General features: G+C 39.6%; 1 protein-coding gene across 2 annotated transcripts in view; it reads right to left on the bottom strand.

Annotated features, from left to right (window-relative positions):
- Positions 1-19,667, bottom strand: part of TTC28 (tetratricopeptide repeat domain 28) — a 554,617-nt gene that overhangs the window by 511,019 nt on the left and 23,931 nt on the right. For both annotated transcript variants that reach the window (XM_074295047.1, XM_074295055.1), the window contains exon 2: positions 7,179-7,457. In XM_074295047.1, coding sequence (XP_074151148.1) covers positions 7,179-7,457 — 279 coding nt within the window. The remainder of the gene's footprint in view (positions 1-7,178; positions 7,458-19,667) is intronic.

Raw genomic sequence — 19,667 nt, 5'->3', positions numbered from 1 at the left:
GAATGTTTTCCTTTAACTAAGATATCAGTAAATGATGCTTTTCCACAGTTTTCCACATGATTTATGATTGTGAAAAATCCATCATTAAACCCAAGCCACATAGTACAAAAAATTATTGGGAATTCCAGGTCAAGAAAGTAATACAAATTCATTCTGGGAGCTCCCTCTACTGTCCAATCAGAAAACATGTTTTAATATAAAAAAAACCTAGGAATCTTTCAAAGTTCCAAGCAGCAAACAGATAAAGAAATTATTGTTACAAATTCAGTGGGTCCAACCTCTGCTTCCACTTCAGTTTATCTTAATACTTGCATTCATTTCTAGGATTTTATTTTTGAAAACATGGTGATCACAACGATCCTAGCAGGTTGTCTAAGTTCACTTAAGCCGAGGAGTCACAGGACTTTGGGGATTATCTGATGGGAGAGGAGGAGACGGGAGACGGCCCCAGAAAGAGGAATGTCCGTGTTGCAAATAATGTCTGTTACTTGTTCTGTCTGTGCACGCCCTCCCTTCCATCTCTGAAAGACAAACTGAAACTCAGGTGCCACTTTCTACACGAAGCCTCCCCAGTTACTTTGGCTAGTTGGGAGAGCTCTGGGTTCCACCTTTGACCCTCCCGGCCAGGGGACACTGAGTCAGCTGCTCATGTTCTCAGGGCTCTGATCGGCTCTGGGAATTCCGGGGGACCACAGGGTCTCTCCATGCATCCTGCTCTCTATCTTTCCTGAACGTCATACAAGGCGCTGACCCACACAAAACAGTCTATGTCACAGAGACATGGCGGGGAGGGTGTCCCCTACTAGCCTGAAACCACAGGCCATCCTCATCCCTATCTTCATCTAGAGACAGGCATGTAGTGTGGGGGTGAGAGACAGTCACAGTCTCTGAACATTCATTAAGCACCTACTATGTGCCAGCACTAGGGATACAAAAATAGAGCGGAAGACCTTCCTTTCTCCAGCGTCGCTCACAATCCACTGGGAGAGAAAATAAGCCAACAATGGATACCAACAAGCCAAAGGCAGGAAAAATGGGAAATGATTAAAAGAGGGGAGGCTTCCTGGAGAAAGTGAGTGGGGCCAGAACCTGAAGGAAGCCCTAGGAGGCAAGGATGGGGAAAAAGGTTGGGGGGAGGGGTGTGGATTCCAGGCCCCGGGCCAGCCAGAGACTAGAGAATGCTGTCCAGGGGCCAGGCCGGAAGGGTGCTGAGACAGCAGGAGGGCTTGGGGCGCCTTTGTGTTTGACACTGGAGGTGATCGGGAGCCCCTGGAGTCCACAGAAGCTGAAGGGGATGACGTGGTCAGAACTGCACTTGAGGCCGCAGGTGGCTCTCCCTCCCTTCCCCGGTGCTAATCCATATGTAAGATGATGAGGGAGGGGCCAGAGCGGGCAGGGCCCCAGCACAGGAGAGAAATGCTGCAGGGTGCAGTGGATAGATTGGGCTGGATGACTCTGGAGTTGGTTGGGATCCCCTTCCAGGGACAGGAAGAGAGGAGCAGGGGAGGCTCTGGGGGAGGAAGGACACATCTAAGATCAGCCTGAAGAGGTCCCAGAATTCATGGGAACTGATGAAATCACCTCACAGAGGAGAAAACTGGGGCCCAGGGAGAGAGGGCACCCATCCAAGATCACACATCGAGGCAGCGCCGGAGCAGATTTTGTCCGATGAGCTGGGTTGAACACTGGCTCTATTACTTGCTCCCTGACACTGGACAAATCTCTCTCTGGGTCTCAGTTTCCTCACCTGTAAAACTGGAGGATCAGCCAGATGAGCCTCTGTTACTGCTCAGCTCTGGGCCCCAGCGGCCATTCCTGGGGTGCCGCGCTCTGCTCTGGGGCTAGCTGTGGCTGGAGGGCGGCCAATAGGGCTCAGAAGGCGTGGGGGACAGAGAAGACAGAATCCCCCACCTGGGACTTGGCCCACCCCTAATCCAGAGGCTCCCTTCAGTCCTTCCCTCCCGTGTCACATGACCTGGTGGCCCTTCTCCTCTCCAAGGCAGGCCCCTCTTTGAGCAGCTTTGGCCTTGGTCCAAGCCATCGTCCCCAGCAAACTGGCCCCAGTCCCACTCACTCACCAATCCTCAACCTCTCTGGCTAGAGGAAGATTCCCTGGGCCTACAACTTTGCCCATGTTTCCCCATCTTAAAAACAAACCTCCCTTGCCCCATCTACTCTCGATGCCCATTGCTGCCCGCTGCACTTTTTCCCTTGAGTGGCAAAGCTCTCAAGAACACTCTCCTACTCCGAGTCACCTGCCTTTATCCGGCTCGCGTGTAATGTGGAGGGGAGCAGGTTTAACACCACAAAGTGGCCGGCCCACATCTGGCCTAGAATCCCCTCGCTGAGGTCTCCGGAGACAAAGGGCGATCTCCAGCTAGGAGACTGAGAGCAGGCCCTGGGCCTTCGCAGAGAAGGGGCAAGCAGGACTAGGCTGGCCTTGGCGACCACTGTGTCAGGGTGCTATCTCTGGGATTATCCCTAGCGACCACAGTTCGAATAGGCTCTTTTAGAAGTCCAAAATAAAAGACACTTTCCCAATCACTAGGGAAGTGCCGGCTGGCTTAGCCATCCATCTCCTACCAAATGTGCTTGGACGCAGGCGATCACAGAGGGCTAATCAACCTCTCTCTCCAAGTAATCAGTGAACAGGAATTGGGGAGGTTCCATAAATTAGGGAAACAGATCCTAGCAGAGGAAATGTTTTCTTTGACTTGAGAACAAGATAAAATCTCAGCTCAACCGAGGAGAGAATGATCTCATCGGGAACAATAATTAAAGCAGAGCTAGTAATAGAGCATTTTAAGGTTGGCAAAGTGCTTTACAGACACCCCATTTTATCATCACAGAAACTCTGTTGGGTAGGGGGGCTATGATTACCCCATTTTACAGATGTGGAGCCTGAGGCAAACAGAGGTAAAGTGGCTTGCCCATAGCCACACAGCTAGAAGTGAATGAGGCCAGACTGGGGGTCGAGCCTTTCCAACCCCAGCTCTGGCACGCTATCGCACCCCTTAGCTGGAGTCCCCCCTCAGCATCGGTCTCCAGGTGCTGGAAGTCGAGGGGCCTCTGGGGCCAGCTTCTCCACACACCTGTGGCTCCAGAAAGCTCCTGTCCATGTCCCAGAGTTTGCCTTCTCTCTTGCCAATGCCATGAATTCTTTCCCTGCTCCTCCAGGAGTTTCTCCCAAACTAAAGCAAGTTTGTAGCACCGAAAGGTCCAAGTTTTCTCGCCCACCAGGAGCCGTATCTCTCTGTGGGCAGGGCTGTCCTTGCAGAAATCAGCCCGGGCTTGGGACTGGGTTGGGATTATGTCATTTCCATTTCAGTGTCTGAGTGGTGAAACCGATGCCCTGAGAGGAATCTTTGAAAGTACAAAAACCAGAAAATGCCATGAAAAGTACTGTCACTTCCAAGTGTAAATTATTCAAAAATGTCTTCTCATTTTACTTCAAGCCATGAAAGTAGGCTCCCTAGTGGCAATCACTGAGCCCAGGGGAATTATAAGTTAAGGCATGACCTCACCTGACATTCTCGAACATGCTTTTGTATTTATGCCTTCACAAGCTTATAAAAACATGGACAGCAGCTTGCTTCAAGCAGGACCCTGAAAAAGCAAATTGTCTCAGAAAGTCAGGCACCTGAAGCAGGCTCATGTCCATGGCCAAGTTCTTGTTTCCTCAAGTTCCGGACTTCCTTTGTGAGCTAGACTTCCTGAATCACTTCCTAAGGACACGGTGCCCATCTTAAAGAAGCCAGTTATACCATGCAGGCCATTAGTTTCCATGGAAACATGAGACTCTGACATTACCTCAGTTTGATATTTATGGGAAAAATTCCTCTCCCCCCCAAAAATAGCTATTTTCCTCTTAGACCAACAGTAGTAAAATAACAAATTAAAAAGAACAAAATCCCCCAGGCCCTGCAGGGGACCCAGTAGAAGAGCTGCCAGTCACATTGAGTAATAAGAAAACCCACTCCGTCTTAAACAAAGGCGGAACAAAGACTTCTTTGTGCATACCCACTCTAACTGGACAAGGCAGAAACTCTCAGCTACTAAAGTGGAGACAAACTCTAAACTTCGGCAACTTAAAAAAAAAAGCCCCAAACATTACATTTGCCAAGGAGAGATGATTACAAAAAGTCAAGCTGAGTTTCAAAGACATCCGAAGCTGCTGCTCCATAACATGGGGCGGTGGGAGGGGCTCATTCAGAGCCCAGAAGACCCGGCCTGAAGGGTCACTTCTCACACCCTGGTTGGGTGACTCTGGACAAGTCCCTTCCCCCCTCAATGACCTGAGCAATTCTCTGAGCCGTGCCGCGTTTCCTCAGCTGAGAGTTCCTTTAGAGAGGAAATCCCATGTCCAGTGATTCTTGGTCTCTCCTAAAATCATGAATAATTAATGAACATTCAAAATAGCTAACTCTGTTACCAAGAATACACTGCTTATTCCCAAGCATCAGCTGAAAATAGCACTACAATCTACAAAATTAGAAATGAGAGACAATCAGGGTTTGTTTACGTAGAAATGGATATTGCTGGATAAAGGAGAGCTGACCCGGAAGCCAGGAACCCTCCTCTGACCCATCCCACTAGTGACTGAACCTCTCAGGACTAGGCAAGTCTCAGAAAATGTTACCAAGGGGCCAACCCACACTAAATGAGGGAGTTCCAGTCCCTATTCAAACACACTCATATTCACTCGTCTCAGTAGAACTCCCTTGCCTGCTTGTTGCGAATTCCTCAGAAGTTTCTTAATAATTCGCCCGTTAAGAAGAAATAATATGAAATTCTGCCCCAAACCAGTGGCCCTCGGAGCAGAAAGCTCCCTGGCACCCTTGATTCCAGACCTACTTCAAGACTGGAAAATTCTTTAGCTTCCCTGCGTGAGATGCTAGATTGTCATGGCAGCAAAGAACAAGAGCTTGGTAGCAGAGAACAGAAGGCCGGACATGCTATGGCCCTTGGGAGTCTCAAAGAGTTGGGCATAACCAAACAAGTAAACAAACTGCCCCAAAAGAAGGAGGAACCAGGGTGGGCTTTGTGAAGAAAATAGTGCTTGAGTTGCATCTTACAGGAAGAAAAGGACTCTCGAGGTGAAGGTGAGGAGGGGGGACAGCCAACACAAAGAGTTCGTATCTTAGCCTAAAGGCAACTGGGAACCTCAGGAGTTGACTGATAGAGAAGTCTGGTCAGATGGGCTCCTGAAGAAAAATGAGGGTATAGGACAGACTGGAGGCAGGGAGAGCCATAGTCTGGGTGAGACTCTGAGGGTAAACAAAAGTGGTCCCCATGGAAGTAGAGAAAAGATGTCAGACGTGGATGTGGTGGAAGAAGAGCTGACAAATGAGGGATGAGCAAGGGGAAAAAAAGTGAGGGAGGGTGAAGAGTGGAGGGCTGGGAGGGGGCGGGTGTCAGGGCTGCAAACCGGCATCTCTGGGAGATGGAGGAGCTCAAGAGGAAAGCTACCGAGGTCTGAAACACGCTGAGTCTGAGGTGTGCCTGTGACATCCAGGTGGAAATATCCAATCAGCATTTGGTAATGCTGGACTGGACCTCCAGGAAGAAACTAGAGATGGATGGATACGTGGATACAGGTACAGATAAAGGTATGCATATACTCAAGTACTATTAAAGGTATTAAAGATATATCCATATGTCTACATATACCTGGGAGTGCACTACACAGGTATGTGTATATATGCAGGTGTATCTCTCATGTACACATAATTATGAGTCTATGGATCATCTTATGAAGACGGTAGTTAAACCCCTGGAAGCTGATGAGGTTATCCATAGAATCCTTTAATTTAAAATATGTCCAGAAAGAGCTCCAGGCTTCTAGTTCTGTTACGTCCCCCTTGTGACCTGTGACCTTGAACCTGTCACAATTTCTCTGAGCTTGAGTTTCCTCATCTGTAAGATGTCATATCTCTCTACAAATATAAAAGTTTGTTATTCTTTATAAAAGATAAATGATCACCAAACTCTTGATAAATTAATTATACTAATTTATACCTGAAGAGGAAAGGTGCTATGGAGATTTTAAATTTCTATATTCTGGTTAAAAAAAAACCCTACCAAGAATTATATACTATTGTAACAACTCATAAAAAAGGAATAATACTTGAAATACTGCAGAAGGATTAAAATGATAATAACAATAATAATACAGCAGTGCCATATGCTCCTGATGAGACACTGCAAAGCCTATCAAGTATATCGTCTATAAAATATGTATAATATTATAACATAAATAGAAAGTTCATGTTAACAAGCACAAAACAACACTACAAATAAAAAGCATGGTCTCAAAGAAGAGCTATGAGAACAGAGTCCCACCCCATCATTTTGAAGAGCTGTATGATCCAAAGGTGTGGAACACAGCATCACATTTGCTGATTTTTTTTCTCTTCTTCCACTTTTTCTCTTTAAAAAAATTATTCTTTATTTATGAGATGGATTTCTGAGAAAGCAAAGGAGAGGAAAAGTGTTTATAGTGTAAAAATGAAAAATAGCAATAAAAATATATTTTTTAAATTTGTATTAACATTCATGTTACATCTAGAATGAAAAGTAAGTTTCTCCAAATGGTTTCATGACCTATAATAAAATAAAACTTAAGCAGACTTTTGTATGGTACTAGGAAATTATTTTTTAAAAAGCCAAGCAAAACTATAGAAGTCTACTGAAAATAAAGTATATGCCAAAGAATGATTGTCTTGTTTTCTGGCTGGTATCCAGATGATTATGGCGATTTATTTATAAGAGGTAATTTCATTCAAGTAACATCATTTTAAAATATGGACAATAAAATTATCAACAAGCAGATGAGAATTAGTTATTCTATGTTGTGAGAGAAAACCATGGTCAGCATACAGATTTCCAAAGGTTGGGTCCAAAACCCTAATCCAAAAACAGGAAAAATAGGTTTCCAAGAAACTAAGAAAAAGTAGGAAAAATTATAACTATATCCACAAAACTAACCTCTATAAAAAAAATTATAATGTTTCAAGATATAGACAAGGAATTTATTCATCATAACTGAATAAAATCATCACATCAATCACTGGAATGCAAACTATCAAAAATTTAATGGCCCTTCACATTCAACAATATTTGACATGAAAAAGACTATAAACATATCAGAGTTCTCTGCACATAAATGAGATTCCTACCTTTGGCCATTTGGGATTTAGAAGTCGGGCTTTGATTGCATCATCCAGGGCCTTATGATATTCCTGGATTTTCAGGTAAGCTGCAGACCTATTACTGTACAAGATACAGTTCTGAGGGTCCACGGCAAGGGCCTCATTATATAGGACAATGGCCGTGTTGAAATCTCCATCCTGACAGGCCTGGTTGCTCTGACGCACTTTCTCAACAAATTCAGCTTTGCTCAGAGCTGGTCCATCTGGGCTTCTCCGGCCAAAAGACTTGGATCCAAAAAGAGGAATCTACAGAGAGAGAAATCTTGTCAAACACGGACCAGAGAGTTCTGACACGTTTAACATAGTGTTATAACTTAAAATTGCTTACAAATTCCAGATCCAACCTTTTGGCAATGTTATGAACAGTTTTAAAACATAGAGAAAGTACATGAACAAAAAGATATTCATCAATGTGTACAGCATTAAGGGGCTGAAAACACTAAAATTAAATAACCAAAGGTCCAATTAACAAGCAAACAGAAGCAAAAAACACTGCCCAATAGAGAACTGGTCAAAGAAAATGAAAAGACAGCTTTGGGGGAGAAGGAAGAGTAGGAAAATAGAAGGAGAAAGAGAAGAATAGAAGAAGGAAGAGGAGGAGGAGATGAAGAAGAAGAAAGAAGAGGAGGAGGAAAAGAGGAAGAGGAGGAGGAAGAAGAGGAGGAGGAAGGGGGGAGAAAGAGGAGGAGGAGGAGGAGGAGGACCAGGAGGAGGACCAGGAGGAGGAAGAGGAGAACAATAGAAGAAGAATTGCATACTATTAACACAAGGGCAGCTGAGCAGCTCAGTGGTTAGAGTGCTGGGCTTGGACTCAAAAAGACTCATCTTGCTGAATTAAAATCCAACCTCAGACACTTATTAGCCATATGACCCTGGACAGTCACTTCACCTGGTCTGCCTCAGTTTCCTCATCTGTAAAATGAGTTGGAGTAGAAAATGGCAAACCATTCCAGGATCTTTGCCAAGAAAAGACCAAAAGAAATCACAAAGAGTTGGACATGACTTAAAAACAATTAAACTACAACAGCACACCAAAGCATTCCCCAAATCACTAAAAATGTCAGAAATACACATCAAAACAACTATGAGATTTTATCTCACACTGAAAAAAATGGCAAAAAAGACAGAAAATTGAAATACTTAATTCTGGAGTTACTGTGGAAAGACATGCACACAATTACATTGTTGGTGGAGCAGTGAATTGGTACAATTTTTCTGGGAAGTAATTTGGGAAGGGTGAGGCCATGGGGGCAGACTAAGAGATAGCATTTTTTGCCTTAACTCCTCCATAACCTATACTGCTACCTCCTAGAAAGAGTGCTAGACCAAATTCTGATTGTGAAAGAGAAGGGAAAAAAATCATACTTAGTTATTTTTCCAGGTGTGGGCAACTTAGAAAGACAGACAGACATGTATACATATATTGTATTTAATTTATACTCTTAACATTTAATATGTATTGGTCGACCTGCCATCTTGGGGGGAGAAGGAGGGGAAAAATTGGAACAAAAGTTTTGGCAATTGTCAATGTTGTAAAATTACCCGTGCAAATATCTGGTAAATAAAAACTATTATTTAAAAAAAAGACAGAGAAGTCTGCAGACACTGGAATGGAAGGAAGCTGGTTCAGAGCATGGTGGAGGGCAGAGGTCACAATAGCAGAAGGGAACATTTCAGCACCAAGGACAGCAATGGGGTGGACCACTAGGATGGGAAGCACCCAGACATAGAGATATGAACCAACACTGGGAGCAGCAATAGATGACACTGGGCAGCTCCACTGCCCATTATCGAATTCCAAGTTATGTTTCTAGATAGAGAGGAACAATCAAGGTCAGGAGGGAACTCTATCTGTGTAAGAAACAAGGAACAAGTTCCAGAACCAAATCTGTGTGGCTCTGAGACCAAGAACAGAAAAGGGACTCAATTCATATCTTTGCTCCCATACATAACCCTGTAATAGAATAATCAGGACAGAAGACCAAAACCAGGGAGGAGTCAGCAGTTCAGCCAACCCAAACCTGCAGAGGCTCCCAGCGAGTTAACAGTGACTGAACTCAATAGATGTCCATTATAACTCAACCACATAAGCCAACAAATTCAGATTGAGTCAGGAACTAACAACACAGACCTGGGCTTCTTAAACTTTTTCCACTCTTGACCCCTTTTTGCCTGAAAAATGTTTATGTGACCCTAAGTATATAAAATAAATCTACAAATCAAACATTTACTGATAAAACATAATTTTGTGGCCCCTATATTCAGTTATGACACCCTGTATGGGGTCACAAACCACAGTTTTAAAAGCCTGCCACATTCAATGAATTTATATCAATAATGAGTATACATACATGTACCAAGTGGCAAAGTATCAAAATTCTTGTAGGAAAAGTTAAGTGAGTTACAGGTGAAAATAGAAAGTAAAACTATACTGTAGGAAACCCCAATTTACTCCCTTCTCAGACTTAAATAAATCTGGCCATAAAATAAACAAAAAAGGAATTTAAAAAGATGAACAGGATTTTAAAAGCTTTAGCTATGATACTTACTAGCTGTACAACCATCGGCAAATCTCCTGAACCCAACTGCCTCAACCCCTACAAAAAAAGTTTTGATAGACCTCTGGAGAATACTAAATGGGATTGAAAGGAGTAGCCATATTCTCAACTGTGCATGGTACCTTCACAAAGACTTAACCATGTATTAAAGCATAAAATTCTCACAAAGGCAAGAAAAAAGAAATATTAAATCTATCCTTGATGACTATAATGCAATAAAAATTATATTCAATAAAAGGCTTTAAAGCATAAATTTTAAACTGGTAAATAACCTAATCCTAAAAAAATTAAGTGGGTCAGAAACAAATAATAGAAACAACAACAAAAAATCATTAAGGATAATGACAATGAAACAACATACCAAAATTTCTAGGATGCAGTCAAAACAGTGCTTTGGGGAAATTTTTATATCTTTAAATGCTTACTTGAATAAAAAATGAAAGTAATTTGGAATTATGCAAATAAAGTGATTAAAATGTTCATATTCTTTTACCTAGAGATTCTACTGCTAGGTATATATTCCTAGGAGAATATTGACAGGAAAAAAAAATCTTTTTTTGGAACAACTGTAATTGAAGGTTTTGAAATTAAAAAGAAAATGTGACCCCAAAGAAGAGATATATGCCTTTGTAAAGTCGGAGGTTCCCAGGGTATGGCATGTCAAATTTCTTTTGATGTGTTTATTGGTTTCATGAATTTTCTTTCTCTTCTCCTTTTGGTTTTTCTTTTCATATTCTTAGTTATAAGGATAGCTCCCTGAAAGGAGTTAAGAGAGGGTTGTTGAAGGGACAAATCTAAGCAATATACAAACAAAAGATATAAATAAAATAATCACATATAATAAGAAAAAATCATAGTCTTTGCTTTGAGCAAGACTTCTTCAGTGGAAAAAGGAGAAATATAATATGTACATAGATATTCCTCTCATTCTGTTTCCAAAGTACAGAAGAATGAAAAAATGAGCCAGTCTCCCTGTACATAAGGTTTATGAAAGAGCAATACCTATAAACTTCAATAGCCATAGGAATAATAAGAGCCAAAAAGTGGGAGAAGGGGTTGCCCAAGGGCCATAAATTATAAAGGATTCAGTTAGCAAGTGCATTTTAGGGGTAATTGTGGAAAGATGACACCACATTAGGAAACCTTAGGGGTGTACCACTTTACTAGACCATAAAGGGAATCATTTCTACACTTACCGTCCAACTCAGAATATAAAGAGGAACCTCCAGAACACTGCAGAGATCCTTCCAGAGCACAGGGGGCTAAGCCAAGTAGCAAACCCTTGAACTTTAGGGAACTCTGAGCTCCAGGACACCCATGCCTAGCCAGATGAACCTTCCTGCTACTTATAGCTGCCATGGATCAAATTTGGGACATTCTGGATGAATCTAGAATGTAATACTTTGCCTAAGCAGAAAAGATCTTTTAGCCATTTATGGAGAGTGAGAATAACAGATAGATACCTGGAGTTCTCTCCTGATCAATAAAAAAAAGTTACGAAACAAAGAGGAAAATTTCCAACAGATTGGCTAAATCTTCTCTAGAGATCTGGTAAAAGGATATAACTAAAATTCAACAACCAAAATGTTACAGAGAAAGCCAAAGAATCTTTTCTCAAGCAACTTGAGCAGCAAATGCTAGCAAAAGTTCTAGCTCTCATTTGGCTTCTGCCACTGACAAGTTCTACTCATTGGCTGCATCACTGACCTTAAGAATACTAGTATTTGAGGGCAGCTAGGTGGTCAGTGGATAGAGCACCAGTTCTAAAGTCAGGATGACCTGAATTCAAATCTGGCCTCACATATTTAACATTTTCTAGCTGTGTGATCCTGGACAAGTCACTTAATCCTACTTATCTCAGCAGAAAAAAAAAACCCTAGTATTTGGAGATTTCCCAAGGGGAAGAAGTTGAACCATAAATTGTACAATGCCCATTTGAAGTACCATGTTCATTTCTGGTTTTACAAACCTACTACTTTGCTATACTACCATGGAAACCTCATAGAATCCAAGAGGAGTAAATAAGTCTCCTAAATGTCAACAGTAAATAAAACAAAATTTCGTAAATGAAAGATTGAATCACAGACTACTGGACTAAAAGAGAACTCAGAGGTCATATAGTTCAATACATAAAAATCTTGGTGATTTCATGTTTATCCTGTGCTTCCCTAAAATCCTCCAGCTCTAGAAGCAGTCAATTTGACTTCTAATAGATCTAGGTGCCAGGAACTTTTTTCTGAAATCAAACCTAAATTTTCCTCATGAAAATACTGAAACATTCTTGGTTTTCCCTCTTTCATATAACTTCCTCATAAAGTTCCCAATGAGGACTAAGTTCTTCATTGTTGGTGAGGATCACAACCAAAAACAGAAGGTTCCCTTACCTTTTCAAAAAAGGAATTATCATTAAGGCAAGTCAAGAAATTAATTATTCTGCTTTTGGTACAGGGAAGACAACAGCAGCTATCTAGATATCCTTTGATCCAGCAATGTCACTACTGGGTCTGTATCCCAAAGACATCATAAAAAATGTGGAAAAATAATGTGCAGCTCCTTTTTATGGTGGCAAAAAATTGGAAATTGAGTAGATGCCCATCAGATAGGGAATGGCTGAATAAGTCATGGTATATGAATGTAAAAGAATATTATTCTATAAGAAATGATGAGCAGGATGATTTCAGAAAAGCCTGGAAAGACTTATACGAACTGATGCTGAAAGAAGTGAGCAGAACCGGCAGCTTCAGCCTTTCACAGCAGGATTAGGGGCATATGTGCCCCCACTCCAGCTCATTACTTTAAATTGTAATAAAGATATTGAAATCCTCTTCTTAGACCATCTTCTTAACCAGTTGTTCATTTCCCAAACCAGCCTCCTGTTATAGCTCTTCCCTTCATTCATAACAATGACAAAAACGTCCAGTCTTGCCTAAGATTTTATCCTAGCACATTCTAGATTCCTTCTGGCAAACAGGATCTGCACTCCCTCGCTGAGTCACAGCTATCATCACACAGGTGACAAGGATGCTCCTGGAGCTTCTGGGATACCTACTGTCTCTGTAAGTCAGCAAACCTCCCTCATCCTCAGGCTGCCACCTGTCTGCCACAGGACCCTCAGGAAGGAGACCAACAACTCTTCCTCCTCCTCTCTTCTTCCTCTGGCCACAACAGGGTGACTAAACTAACAGAAATCATATGATTATCTCAATAAATAAGATAAACATATGGTTACTAATATGGTCAATTATGCTGATAGTTTTCCTGAATTTGAACCAGCTCTGCATTCCTGGTATAAATCCACTGGGTCATAGTTTATTACTCTGGCAATAAGTTGCTGTAATCTCTTTTACTAATATTTTATTTAAGATTTTTGCATCAACATTTATTGGAGAAACTAGTCTATAATTTTCTTTCTCTGTTTTGGCCTGGTTTAGGTAACATCTGTGTCATAAAAGGAATTTGGTAGGGCTCCTTCCTCCATTTTTCCAAATATTTTTATATAGTATTAGAATTAATTGTTCTTTAAATGTTTGGTAGTAAAACCATCTGACCCTGGAGTTTTTTTCTTAGGATGTTCATTAATGACATGTTCAATTTCTTTTTTTCTAAAATGGAACTATTTAAGTATTTTATTCCCTCATCCATTATCTGGGCAATTTAAATTTTTGTAAGTATTCACTATTTCACTTATATTGTAAGATTAATTGACATACAAATAGGCAAAATAATTTGTAATCATTGCTTTAATTTCCTCTTCATTGATCGTAAATTCACCCTTTTCATTTTTGATACTGATAATTTGGTTTTCTTCTTTCCTTTTTCTAATCAAATTAACCAGAGGCTTCTCTACTTTGTTGGCTTTTTCATAAAATTAAATCTTAATTTTATTCATTAATTAGTTCAATAGTTTCCTTATTTTTACTTTTACTAATCTGTCCTTTGACTTTCAGAATTTATAACTTGGTATTTAATTGGGAGTTTTAATTTCTTTTTCTAGCTTTTTAAATTGCATGCCCAATTCATTTATCTTCTCTTTTTCTATTTTATTTGTTTAAGCATCTAGAGATATAAAATTCCCCCTAAGAACTGCTTTGGCTAAATCCCATAAGTTTTGGCATATTTTCTCATTATTGTCATTCTCTTGGATGAAATTACTGATTGTTCCTATGATTTTCTTTTTGCTTGACTCACTCGTTCTTTAGCACTTGATTATTTACTTACCAATTAATTTTTGGTTTATTTTTCCATGGCCCTTTATCACACATAATTTTTGTTGTATCATGATCTGGAATGTATGCATTTACTATCTCTGCCTTTCTGCATTTGGATTGTGAGGTCTTTGTCTCCTAATACATGGCCAATTTTTGTGTAGGTGCCATATACTGCTGAAAAAAGGCACATTCCTATCTATTCTCATTCAATTTTCTCCAAAGGTCTATCACACCTAACTTTTCTAAAATTCTATTCATTTCCTTAACTTCTTTATTTATTTTGTGATCAGATTTATCTAGTTCTGACAGAGGGAGATTGAGATCCACTAGTATTTGTCCATTTCTTCCTGCAACTCACTCAACTTCTCTAAAGAATCTGGGTGCTATGATACTTGGTGCATATGTTTAGTATTGATATCACTTCATTATTTATGGTTCCCTTTAACAAGATGCCGTTTCCTTCCTTATTAGATTAAATAAGATCTATTTTTGCTTTTGCCTGGTCTGAGATCAGGATTTATACCTCTGCTTTTTTTTTTTTTTTTTTTTTTTTTTTTTTTACTTCAGCTGAAGCATAATAGATTCTGCTCCAGCCTTTTACCTTTACTTTGTATGTATCTCTGCTTCCAATGTGTTTCTTGTAAACACATATTGTAGGATTCTGACTTTTCATCCACTCTGCTTCCATTTTATGGAAAAGTTCATCCCAGTCACATTCACAGCTAAAATTACTACCTCTTTATTAATCACCATACTATTTTTCCCAGATTATACTTTTTCTATCTTTTCATCCTTTCCCTCCTCATCAGTGTTTTGCCTCTCACCACCACCCCCTTCAATCTTATCTCCCTTTTTTCATCCTCCTCTTTTTTGTGTGTCTCTTCATGTGATGTAATTTACTCCATTTAATCTCCCCTTTCCTCTTCTCCCACTACAATCCTTTTTCCATCCCTATTTTCTTTTCTTATATTATCTCATTAAGGTCAACTTTTACCTATATCCTCTAACTATACCCCTTCTAACTGCCCTGACAAAGATTCAGTTCTCAAGAGTTACAAGTAAGATCTTCCCATGTAGAGATGTAAGCATTTTAACCTTTATAAAAAATAAAAAAAATAAAAATAAAAGATTGTTTTTTTTCTTCTTCTTCCATGTTTACCTTTTTATGCTTCTCTTGAGTCTTGTATTTGAAAATCAAGTTTCCTGATGAGCTCTGGTCTTTTCATCAAAAATGATTGAAAATCCCCTATTTCATTGAGTGTCTGTCTTTTCCCCTAAAAGATAAGGCTTAATTTTGCTGGGTAGTTGATTCTTAGTTGTAGTCCAAGCTCCTTTGTCTTCAGAAATATTGTATTCCAGGCTCTACAAACCTTTAACATGGAAGCTACTAAGTACAGGATCCTAATTGTAGCTCCTTAATATCTAAATTATTTCTTTCTGGCTGTTTGCAGTATTTTCTCCTTGATCTAATAATGTTTGTGAGTTCTGTCACACCAAAATACATTCAGAGGCTTGATCTAGCATTGATTCTGAGGGAAGCTCAGATAATATCCTAAAAAACTCTCCACCAACTTCTAGAAATGCTCTAATTTTAAAAGACAGACCTCAAAGATGTCAAAGAAAAAAAAGACATAATTCCAAAAATACTTATAATAGCTCTTTTTGCATAACCAAAAAAACTATAAACTAAGGAGATGACTAAGGAAATTATGGTATATTAATAAAATAGAATATTATAGCACCATAGGAAATGAAAGAGGGTGTGAGAGGACTGGTTTCAGAGCAACTTGAAAAGATATGTATAATTTGATGCAAAGTGAAGTGAATGGAACCAAGAGAACAAAGTAAATAATCACAACTTTGGAAGGAAAACCAATTTTGAAAGTCTTTAGACCTTTAAGCAATGAAATAACGAACTATAACTTGAGAGGACCAATGATGAAGTTTGCTGCTGACCTCCTGATAAAAAAGTGATGAATTTAAGCTGTTGAAGGAAACATGGGCTTTGGGAGGTGAAAATGTGTGGATCTATTTTTCCTGATTATATTCATTTGTCACAAGGGGCCTTTTTTTCTTTTCTCAATTGCAGGTAAACAAAAATGAGTGGGAGAGACCAGTGAGAATATTGCCAAGAAAGAAAAGAAAACTGCTCCACTGAAGCTTTTAAAAGAAAATGCACAGAAGGACGTTCTAAATAAAAGACAAGCAAGATAGCTTTGAAAATAATGTGTTGGATTTATTGTATACATTTTTTAAAAGTTGCACATTATAAGATTCTTGGTCTTGTATTTAATCATCTTCTATTCTACTTTGCACATGCCTTTTGGGGGTGTTTGAGCCCAGAAATTTTTAAATTAACAAAAATTTATAAAATAAAGTGCAGAGACTCTAGATAATTTTCCCTATGTAGGGAACCTCCAGGTGAGTGAGCTCTTCAGCCACTCTAAAGCAGCACCATCTCTGCACTTTCTAGTTTAACAGAGCCACAGGACCCTTGCCCAAGGTCACATGCAGCTAGGATGCATCAGAGGCAGCTCTTTCTAGCTTTAAGACTGACTTTCTAGTCCCTCTGACCTGCTGCCATCTATCAATTAAAGCCCTTCACCACAGGTACAGTCACTTTCGGAAGCTAACTGACCTTTACCTGCACATCACATACACCTCTTAGACTCTTGTTTTCCTAAAAGCTATTATCTCCCATGCTGGAATACTCTTCATCTTTACCCCATCCATCGGAATGGTGAGGATTAAATGAAATAATGGTTATAACATTTCCTAAACTTAAAAAAAAAACTACAGAAATGTCTGCTGTTACAAAAGAATGGCCTGCTTTCCCAAATCACTAAGCATTTATTGAACATTCCCCACCTGCCAGGATTGCACTAAACCAAACAGGGCTTTTTACCAGCATTTCTAACTGGAACTCTCTCATTTTTGAGGACCCTCAAAGAGATTTTGGGGAGGGGGCCGGAACAGCATTGTGCAAATAGCTCTTATCTAGACATAGAGAATAAATACAAAGGCTACACTAACAACTGAGCAGTTTAGGAAGTGCCCTTCCTGTGCAGGAAGAAAATAGGAGCTGAGCTGAGACTAAAAGAAGGCTAGGGATTCTATCCAGCAGAGCTGCCTGGGGAGAACACTTCTGGCATGGGGGTGGGTGGTCTGTGACATGATTGATGCTGAATGGGGTGGGGGGGAAGATGGACCATCATTTCTAGGTATGCAGGTTGGCAGTTGGACTAGAAAAGAAGGTGGAAATGGGAACCATGCAGAATCCACCTGTGAATCACACTGTGAAAAGCTCCAAATGCCTGAAGAATCCTTCTCATTTTATCCTAGAAATAGCACCAAGTCACTACGGAACATCCCTGAGTAGAAGAACAGTGCGGTTGGAGCATCTCAGGACAGGCACATAGACCAGCCCACAGAAGTACAGGGCAAATAAGAAACAGAGCCATGAATCAGTGGAATTGGTTAGGTACACAAGACACAACAGTCAATGACTAAAGTAATCTAATGCTTGGCAAACCCATAGACTCATCTTCTAAGATAAGAACTCAAGATCTGATAAAAATTGCTAGAAAAATTGGAATATAGTGTGATAGAAATTAGGCATTGACCAACATCTCTCACACTATATCAGGATAAGGTCAAAATGGGCTCATGATTTAGACATAAAGAATGAATCTATAAGCAAATTAGGAAAGTTTTCCTATCGGATCTTTGGAAAAGGGAGGAATTTATGACCAAACAAGAAATAGAGAATGTTATGAAATGCAAAATGAATAATTTTGATTACATTAAATTTAAAATACCAATGTAGCCAAGATTAGAAGAGAAGCAGAATGATGTGAAACAATTTTTACAACTAAGGTTTCTAACAAAAGTCTAATTTCTAAAATAGAGAACTGAGTCAAATGTATAAGAACATAAGTCACTCCCCAACTGACAAGTGGTCAAAGGTTATGAATAGACAATTTTCAGATAAGAAATTAAAGCTACCTATACTCATGAAAAAATACTCCAGAGAAATGCACATTAAAACAACTCTAAATTACCACCTCATACCTATCAAATTGGCTAAGATGACAGGAAAAGACAATGATAAATTTTGGAGGGGATGTGGGAATGCTAATGCATTGTTGGTGGAGTTGTGAACTGATGCAGCCTTTCTGGAGAGCAATTTGGAACTATGCACAAAAAGCTATAAAATGCACATACCTGTTGATCCAGCAGTGTCACTATCCCAAAGACATCATAAAAGAGGGGAGAGGATCCATGTGAACAAAAACATTATAGTTGCTCTTTTTATGGTGGCAAGGAGTTGGAAATTGAGCAGATGCCCATCAGTTGGAGAATGGCTGAATAAGCTATAGTGTAGGAATATAATGAAATACTATTGTTCTCTAAGAAATGATGAGCAGGCTGATTTAGAAAAACCTGGTAACTTACATGAACTGATGCTGAGTGAAGTGAGCAGAACCAGGTGAACATTGTACACAATAGCAATAATATTATGTGACAATTAATTATGACAGTCTTAGCTCTTACTAATACTTGGTTAAATGGGTTGAAACTTGGGTTGAAAAATAGCATCTACATCTAAATGCAAAACAAAAGATGCTATTTTCATCTTTTTTTCTTTACTTTTTTTCTTGTAGTTTTTCTCTTTTGTTCTGGTTTTTCTTTCACAACATGCTAATATGAAAATGTTTAAATGATTGTATAACATTCATGGATGTTATATTGCAGAGGAGGAAGAAGAAAAGGAAGAGGGGGAAGAGAAGAAGGAGGGGGAGGAGAAGGAAAATGATGAGGAGAAGGAAGAGGAGGAGAACCTTCTCTTTACAAAGGTAACTTTGCAGTCTAACTGGTTAGGAATCCAAACTTAAGAGGGCCTCGTGTATCACAAAACATGGATAAAAGGCTTTTCCTGAGATTTCCCTCAAATCTCTTCTAATCTTTGTCCTGAAAATTATGTCTTCAAAACCATTTGGTATTGGCTAAGAAATAGACCAGTCGATCAGTGGAACAGATTAGATACAAAGGACAAAAAGGGGTACATCTATAGCAATCTAGTCTTTGACAAACCCAAAGATACCAACATTAGGGATAAAAATTCAATATTCAGAAAAAACTGTTGGGAAAACTGGAAATTAGTATGGCAGAAATTAGATATGGATCCACACTTAACACCATATACCAAGATAAGATCAAAATGGGTCCATGATTTAGGCATAAAGAATGAGATCATAAATAGATTAGAGGAACAGAGAATAGTCTACCTCTCAGACCTGTGGAGGAGGAAGGAATTTATGACCAGAGGAGAACTAGAGATCATTATTGATCACAAAATAGAAGATTTTGATTACATCAAACTAAAAAGTTTCTGTACAAACAATACTAATGCAAACAAGATTAGAAGGGAAGTAACAAATTGGGAAAATATTTTTAAACTTAAAGGTTCTGATAAAGGTCTCATTTCCAAAATATGTAGAGAACTGACCCTAATTTAAATCAAACCATTCTCCAATTGATAAATGGTCAAAGGATATGAACAGACAATTCTCAGATGATGAAATTGAAACTATATCCACTCATATGAAGAGTGTTCCAAATCACTACTGATCAGAGAAATGCAAATTAGGACAACTCTGAGATACCACTACACACCTGTCAGATTGGCT

The sequence above is a fragment of the Sminthopsis crassicaudata genome, chromosome 1 (genome assembly GCF_048593235.1).
Source record: "Sminthopsis crassicaudata isolate SCR6 chromosome 1, ASM4859323v1, whole genome shotgun sequence".
Classification (NCBI taxonomy): Eukaryota; Metazoa; Chordata; class Mammalia; order Dasyuromorphia; family Dasyuridae; genus Sminthopsis; species Sminthopsis crassicaudata.
Note: the sequence above shows the minus strand (reverse complement) of the source record. Positions and strands in the feature narration are given on the sequence as shown.